The sequence below is a fragment of the Pygoscelis adeliae genome, unplaced genomic scaffold (genome assembly GCF_000699105.1).
Source record: "Pygoscelis adeliae isolate BGI_AS28 unplaced genomic scaffold, ASM69910v1 Scaffold98, whole genome shotgun sequence".
NCBI classification, from domain to species: domain Eukaryota; kingdom Metazoa; phylum Chordata; class Aves; order Sphenisciformes; family Spheniscidae; genus Pygoscelis; species Pygoscelis adeliae.
Genome location: NW_008825547.1, coordinates 5,529,083 through 5,537,787, shown reverse-complemented (window position 1 = coordinate 5,537,787; position 8,705 = coordinate 5,529,083). Strand labels below are relative to the sequence as shown.

The 8,705-nt window shown below is 41.0% G+C and overlaps 1 protein-coding gene across 1 annotated transcript in view; it reads left to right on the top strand.

Moving 5' to 3' along the window:
- The first annotated feature begins 7,719 nt into the window (after positions 1-7,719).
- The window catches only part of LOC103923674 (cholesterol 7-alpha-monooxygenase), a 7,228-nt gene continuing 6,242 nt past the window's right edge, over positions 7,720-8,705 (top strand). The window contains exon 1 of the mRNA XM_009332081.1: positions 7,720-7,869. Coding sequence (XP_009330356.1) covers positions 7,787-7,869 — 83 coding nt within the window. The 5' untranslated portion in view covers positions 7,720-7,786. The remainder of the gene's footprint in view (positions 7,870-8,705) is intronic.

Genomic DNA, 8,705 nt, shown 5'->3' with positions numbered 1-8,705 from the left:
GACATACATACCATAGCATTTTAGTTTGGATCAGGAGTGCAAAGCAAACCTTCCAGATGTTCCCTCTCACAATGCTTTGGTTTGCATTTGGTGAGGGAGGCTTGGACTTCACAAAGTGCATTTTTCGATTTTAGATGAGTGTAAACCTTTGCAATACAGGAGGATATCTAGTCTGTTCTGCCGGCAAGTATTCAGTTCATCGGGCCAGAGAGCTAGTGTGAAGACAGAAGAAAAAACAGAAAAAAATATGGATAGAGTGGACATCAGGTCTTCAGCACCATTTCACTCTGCATATCCGCTTCTATTGTCTCGCACCACTTGCTACTGCTGACATAAATTTGGATGTATAGGGACCTTCCAACATCTCAATCTCTGTGGCTTCTAAATGGAGATGTAAAATGAGTTGTGAATATGATGAAGTAGGGGACATAAATTAAGAGCTACACTTAATGGATGGCTAACTCAGACAGATGAATCCATGCAACGAGTTGCCAAAGAGCAACTAGTAAGCTACAATGGTATGTGGGAGATGGGACGGTGCAGTTCTTTTTAAGAACCAAAAGAAAAAAAAGAAAGAAAAAGCAGCAGCATAAGAAAAGCGAAGGAAAGCAAAGCGAGGCAGAAGGTGCTGTTACATTCCCTGCTCCATCTGCTGGGGCAGCCCAGAATAGCTTGTCATGTTCATCCAGACAATTGTACTGCAGTAATCTTCTACTGGCTTGTTACCTAACTTCCTTTCTCCAAATAATTATTTGGTAGTAGCGAGCTGCATTATTTTTGTAATCACGTCTGAGATTTGATTTCTCCCTGTTCAGTGTTTTGAGTATCTGCAATTAGGCTTTTAGGTGTAATAGAATAATCTAGAAGCTGCTGTTTTGTTGTCAAATGATATGATTCAACTCCAGAATATTAAAAAAAAAAAATTGCTTTAAGAAGATGCAGTCTGCTGCACTGAGTGAGTAGTAATAACTCCTCATGGTTTATTTTGCATCCATTTCCTTTCCCTGCTTGGGTTCCCATCTCAGTTCTTTTTGTCTCTGCTTTCATAATTGCTCTCTTTCTTTAAAGTTTCTTCTCTGCAATACCTAGAAAAAAAGTAACTTACTTAAATCTTAATATTCTCAATTGTTACCAGCAACCACAGGTTTAGTAGTTCCCTCTTCTACAGTTTTAAGGAAACCTGTCATGCCAGAATGCAACGTTATTAAAATACTCTCATTCAAATGAAAGGATGGTATTTGTTAATGAGATTTAGTTTATAATGCTTGATATTAAAAGGAGGAAAGTGGTATTGTAAGTTCAGGTTTTGATGGAAAGGTTACTAAATTTTGAATTGACATTCCAAAAGAACAAAGAAAATCCCAGAGAGAAAATGAACTGATATCATGTAAGCAAGCAAAGTTCATTATTTGATATACGAGCACATTCAGAGGATACTCTGAAATAAATATGTAAATATTAACTTGGTCATTAGAGGAAACATCTGTCCAAACTATTATTTAAATTCTATGGGGCAATTGTCCTGAAACAGGATGAAAATAAACCCAGTTCCCAAGCCTGTCCAACTTTATAACCCACCAATATTGATTATCCTAATGGAAATACAAGGCATTGTATATGCAGAGTGCTTCATAATGAAAAAAAATGACAGGGTCAAAGATATCACAAAGATATCAGATTACAAAAGAGTTGTATCTCTACCATACTACATTCAAACAATCTATGGAAAAATAAATAATAATAATAAAAAAGAAATCTGAGCACACTATTTTCCTGGAGCCAGATGACTCACAAATTTTGCAGAAGGCAGACTACAATGTAGACAAAATCTGCCCTTTGAACAACCATGACAGTTGCTAAAATAGAGCTGTAGAGTGATACTGTAGTAGCATGAATTTATTATAGATTGTGTAGATCATTAAATGATTAAACTGACTGGCGTTATTCTCTACAGCATCTTTAATATCATTTTACTCATATGCTTTTAGATAGTCTATTCTTATGTAGGCATACAAGACTTCCACCTTTTCCATTCACCCAAGAAAACCAGGGAAAAGGTGAATCCAGCTAGGGATCTGTTGGATTTATTTTTGGGATTGCAGTCTCTCTGAGGAAGATGAACATTTCTGGCATGATCACTTGATAACAGCAGCTGGTTTATGCTCTTTCAACAGAGCTCTAAAATGGTGGAGAAAATAAGACGGGAGCAGAAGAGGCAGCAATCAAGAGGTGCTGTAATTCCATTTCCTAGTAGTAATTTTGCCTCAAGGGGAGGCACAGAAAAACTGGAGTGCAATGGAGATGAGGCACAGGACTTAATGGTTTGTCTGCCGTTAACTGCTCCCTGCGAGGGCAGGTCTTTGCCAAAGCGCAGCCGGGAACCAGTGCTGATCTCTGGAAACCGCAGTGAAGGCAGGCTGGGCAATGGCATGCCATGGTTGGAGGTCAGGTCTGCGGTTGCTAGTGGACACGGCAGCCAGCGTTCTCTCCTCTGTGCCTGGAGCATCGCTGATGCTTTCCAGTTTCTAGATGTATGGTGGCTGGGTCAAGTCAACACTGATGCTGGACAAGGACCTTCAATTTCTGGACTGTCCCCTCAGTACAGGATCCTGTGTGATGACAGCCGTCATTCCTCTCTAAAAATAGCTGCTTCTTATGGCTGGAGAAGAGTAAAACCCTGATTCTGTTGAAGTCAACAGCAACATTAGCAGTGACCCCAGAAAAAACAGGTTTTCAGCTTGGCCCTCAGGAACCTCAGCGGTCTTACCCAGCATATCAGCACAGACAGCAATCCACAGCCTCCAAAACACCCACGCTCTGAACAAACCTAAGTCACTCTTCCCCAGAAACTAGTAGTATGATAGCTTTCACAAAAGCTATACTTGTATGTAAATACAAAGAAAAAGGCATCTAGAACAAATACCATTTTTGTTTCATAGAAACAAGAAACAGATACTGACTAGCACAGTTCAATGACTGCTGTAGAACACAACACACAAGTGCCATTCGAAGAGGTTTACCAGTAGGTGGTGACATATAATTATTTATTAGCAATTTTCTGGCTGCAGAAGGTTCTGAGTTACAATCAGCTACGCTGTGCAACTTTTTGTTCAGGTTTTCCCTTCATATTGCTCCACCTTTCTGACATACCTTTTACATCTTTCACAGCTGCAGAAATGGTTCCTAGCTGCAATTGCATCTCCTGGCTGTAGCACGTCAGACTGCTCCTGCTCTGTGAACTGCAGGGCTGCCTTCGCACTGCTGAGCTGTTTTTTTCATCTGTTGATGAAAGATATTAACCCAGTTCTTGCAATACGTGCAAGAGAAAGAAAGTCAATCATTTCTTTATAGGGTCTACCTCTTATTTACTTCCAGTGAATAAACAGGTTTTATAGTTAGCTGTGTGCAAATTTGCTATTTACTGCCAAACGTAATCAGCAGCCTCTCGTAACTCCATCACATCCTTCTGCACACCAGTGATCCCGAGTTATGAAGCCATCAGTAACCCTGGAAAAAATTATTCACCTCAGCTTGGCCTATCTATTATTGTCTGTTTAAATACCATGTGTGGGTCATGACTAACGAAAGCCATATAGCTACAACATATGAGATGAATCTGAGGTTCGATGGTTAGTGAGTTGTTTCTGAGCAGCTGTACGAAGCCAGCCAGGAGGTTTCTCTTAAGCTTCAGGAATCACTGCAGGTCCTCTCCAGAAGTAAGCTGGGCCTGTTTGCTTTATGGGAACAGTATTGGCTCCATGGAGGCTATGACCAAACACACTTCACCGGCTGGAGCAGAGGTGATAGACAGTGGTCCTGGCAGCCTCTGCCCACAGCCAGTGGGCATATCTAGGTGAAAGATGTCATGATGCCCTTTTGGGGAAAGTGGTGCAGTGTAATTCTGCATCAGTCTCGACACAAGTCCTGGCCCTGAAGACACAAGCAGAGCCATATCTCTGCTGACCTTGCAGCCAGCATGGGCAGCTGGGCTGAGGTGGAAGTGGGTGCTAAACACATCTTACTGAGTAAAATGTCAGCACTCTGCTTTGTCTACATCCATGTTCTCTTGAGTTGCTCTTTTTGGACTCGTTCTAGCTTAGCATGCACTAGGGCTTAACCAAAAGATCAAATGACAGTTGTTAAAATGTTTTCCATTCTCTAACTACCATCCAATGCATTGCTGAGGTTCTCCACTGCTCTTAAGAGATAAACACCCGTATTTAAACCTGCAATGACAAAGGCTTATACATTCAGAGATACATGGTGCTTTGTTCCTGCTGGTGTCATTGACCTGAGGAGAGTCTTGAGCCCAAGTCATGTCAGTTCTTTGCACTAATATTCTTCTTACCATTTATGCCAGGAGTCTGCTTCACAAAGCCAAGGCAAAACGAATGAGTATGTTTTTTCTGACTGCATCCATAACTCCTATGGGTTGCACTTTTGGGCTGGGGCAAGAGAACCAACCTCATACACAACACACAACGTGCTGTAGAAAATGTAATATCTGTCAATCAGTGGGACAACACGGTATCTTCAAGCCCCGCTATACAGATTGGTGACAACTGCCTGAGCTTCGGCAGTGGGAAATGGAACCCAGCCAGATGTCGTGTGTCTCTCTGTGTGAAACTGTAGAATGCCAAAATACCACATCCAGAACATCAGGGCACCCAACTGGTGCTGCTGAAAAATCAGGGAAGCCTAATGCCCACTGTTATAAATGAAAGGAGAATCATACTGCTCATCTGCTGAATTTGGGGGAGTATCTGTGGCAGACAACTCTCCTGCTTATGGTTATCAGAAGGACATATGTCACAGGCTGCAGCCTACTGTAGTACTGGCTGGTTTTGGGGCAATAGATTGGCCTGTTTAAGAAACTAGGTGGGAGATGATCTAGGACTAGGAAGCACCTCAAACTATGTGAGAGTGACTCTGTTCTGTCATAATAGTTATTTACCAAGGGTGCTGCCACATAAAGGTCTCTTAAATGGAAAAGAGAGGGCACATTTGATTTTCCTGACAGAAAGAGCAATTATTTAAGGTAGGCTGCCAAGCAGCTCCTTTCTCTGCCTACTTCTGGTTACACTTTTAGTACTATTATATATGTACAAATCAAAAAGAGAAAGAAGGCAGGCAGCTTTAGAGAAGTTACTCCTGTTGTGGCAGCAGGATGCCGTTTATAAATGATGTTACCATCACACTGCAGCACAACTACCCAAAGCATGTAAGGAAAAGGCAGGTGTGACTGGCAGCTCTACCTGGTGCAACACATGAGAGTGTGAGGAGCCACAGGTATCTGTTGCTGGTTAAATGTTATTCCTGTGTATTAGACACAAAACTGGCAGAAGCTTCCAACTTTCTTATTCAGTGTTGCTTGGACATAAAAAGGCTGAGACCTACACATGCAACAAGAATTAGGCACAAACATAATAAAATGATCACACTTGTTTAGGATGAATGTAGGAGGTAGTCAAAGATGAGACCCAGAACTGAAATTTCCCATAAGGGAAAAAAGCAGGAAATGGGAAAGCATGGATTTTATAAAGCAATTCTGTTGTAACAGGCTAAATTCAGCTGATGAAAAAGCATTTTTTCTAGGAAAATGTAAGAAACACCTGTGCCTAAGTGGAAATGGGGTGGGGTACTGGATCTTGAGCTGGCACGCAAAAGGAGTTGGCTATTAGATTAAGTGAGGGCAAATCTCAATGCTGTAAATAGTTTTTTTCTTCAATATAGAAACTTAAAAATTGCCTCAAACCTAATGGCATTTGCACAGAGCTATCCCATGCCTCACTGCCTTCCTTGGTTTGAAGCCAGGACAACATTCCCATCTACCAGATTTGCAGCTCGATGCCTTCAGTGTAGTGCTCGAAGTGGCAGACTTCAGTGAAAAGTCCGAATCTTTACTGTTTTATCATACAGCTGTAGGGACACCAACAAAAACTGGTACAAAAGTGGGCCTGAAAAAGTGACTAAAACCCATCAGTTTCTCTCTTAGAAACATATTAGGCCCTGAATGACTAATGAGACATCACTATATGCTACCTGAACTGCTTCCTCAATGGCTTAATGCCAGATGCTAGGGGCAAGCCACAGTTTGAACTCTCACAAGTTACCAACAGAAAGGGAAAAAGGTTTAATCTTAAGTGATTAAACTAGCATCATAAGAGAAATAACATAGCCATTCCCTTTTTTTCAATGGCCATCCAACAACCCTCACTATGCAAGTTAGTCATGGTACTTACTCATTTCAAACAAGAAGCAGCATAGCCTTCATGACTTTTTCCTTAACTTTTCTTGAAGTCTTTAATTAGAACACAAGAGCAGATTTCTATTTAATGATCACTAAATTCATCCCAGATTACCCTTTTCCCCCTTCTGAGCACTAAAAGTGTTCACCTACTCCCCACAGTTTAGCCTTGAGGGAAAACAGCAAGGAGAAGCTTGACATAATCTCTACCAAATAGGAGCACGTCCAGGAGCACTCCCAGCACTGACCTTTGGGCAGCTGCAATACCTCCTGCAGTTACTTTATGCCTGGATTATCTCCAGCCCACAGCTAGTAGACTTTTTGTTCCAATCTCCCATTTGGCCCTTTGCAGTTGGTCCCCGACTTAACCCAGTCCTCTCTCCCACACAGGTCTTCTTTACTCCTTTCTTTCCTTCTCCCACCTAGATCATTTCCCCCCTGAATTAGCAATATTTGTCTCTCCTGTTGATCTCCTGGCCACTCTGCAGCACTTATACTTGAAGTGGCACCTCTTCAGGGCTAGGAATATGCCTACACAGCACATTAGAAAGGACTTAGCAATGTATGGACAGAGCATGGCAGAACTCAATGTGGACGATAAGAGAAAATGGGTATATAGGGATATATTTAAGCAGAAAGGACTGAATTAGAGAAAAAAAAAAAAGGGGCTTGCTCCTCTAGGTGCTGAAAATTCAATATGATTTTCAGGGTTTTCCTGAAACAGGACCAGAGACCATATTCCAAGGCAGCAAAGTTGACTGAAGTGGTGCTCTACAGCTTGGAGCAGAGGTAGAAAGCAGAATATTTAAATGGGAGTGTAAAAGGTGATCCAAGGACATTGAAGAAAAAAACATATGGTTGTCGAATCCTGCTTTCTTCTTTCACACACTGCATTATAGAAAGCCCATTTTTCCCTTTCTACCAGAGAAACGTTGTTAGAAAGAGTAAGTCCATCACTGCAGCCATCCCTTTACCTGCAGTCGAACCCACCACCATTCCCTCTCGCAGTGCTACACCAGAGCCAGGGCAGTCCCACGAGAAGGAGAAAGGAGAGGATGAGCAGGTGGGCAGCTAAAGGACAACACGAACTGCAGCCACCATTTAGCCCAGTCTGAGTCCTGGGGACACCTGTTGGTAGCCATTTCATATATTGCTAAACTTGAACTATAAACTGCAATTGGTAAATCTGCAGGATAGATCAGAACACACCTGACAGACCTTCAAATTATCAACTATTACAGCTGTTTGATTACTTTGGAACCGCTACTGATATGTGACATCAGCTCAAGGCCATGTCTGCAACTGTCTGCATCAATCCAGCGAAGCTCTCTGCAGAAAGATGTCAGAACAGAGACAAAACAGGCTCTCTCCAGAAATGGTTAATCAATAGCTTGCTAGGTTGACTGAATGCCATTAGATACAGTGGTGCAGCTACTGTATATAAATCGTGACCTGTCTTCTGTATCATTCTCAGTCACCTCTCCTGCCATACTGGTAGTCACCAGTTTTCCACTTGGAAGTTTTTGGGCATTACCAGAAATGTTCATAGCATCATGGATCTGGGGACCAGTGATAATAATACTCTGTTGTGGGCTTTGGTTTCTTCTAGGGAGGAGGAGGAGGTAAGGAATCTGTTTGTAAATGCATCCCAGTGTACCTAGCCTTTATTTCTGTCAAATATACTGTGTACATAACTAAAAGAAGTGTAATCTTAAGACTATCAGGTGCAGGATAGCATGGGCGACACTGTAGTTAGGTCTTTTGGGAGATTTATTTTACAACAGAATTTCAGTGTATGGGCTTTTTAATAATAGTGAGGTAATGCCTAGACATAGCTGTAGATACAAATCTATGCATAAATGAGGTAATTAAAATATGAATATGCATGTTCTGATTTCCTAAACTACTGGGCTATTGTTTTACCTGCATTGTGATCACAGCTAATACCTACTTATATCTAATTATAGTTTAATACCTACTTACAAACATTTTTATATTATCAGTCTATCATATCTAGTTACACAGTTTAATACAGATTATATTCCTGTACCTTACTATGTCAAATACATATTCCTTAAAAGCATTTATCCTACTGGCACATTTACATAAGGAGCAAGTAATTTGCTTACCTATTGTAATTTTGTATTTTTTCAGCAGTCATTTTCTTGTTTTACGTGAAAAAGTTTAATAAAAAAGGTGAAAATAGTTAACTTCAGATAATAACCATCAGGAATTTACTAGAAAAGCTAAAATATTATCTGAAAGTTATTTTAGCAGCTATGGTGTCCTTATGCAGGAAAGTAGTTTTCTGGCTGAGAATAAAAAATACCATTTAAGCATACGCTTTACTTTAAGCACATGCTTAACTTAAAGCATGTGCTTAATGACACTATGCCTGAAAGACTAACTCTTATGCTTACTGAAGATCATGGCAAAATTCCCACTGTTTTCAGAACAA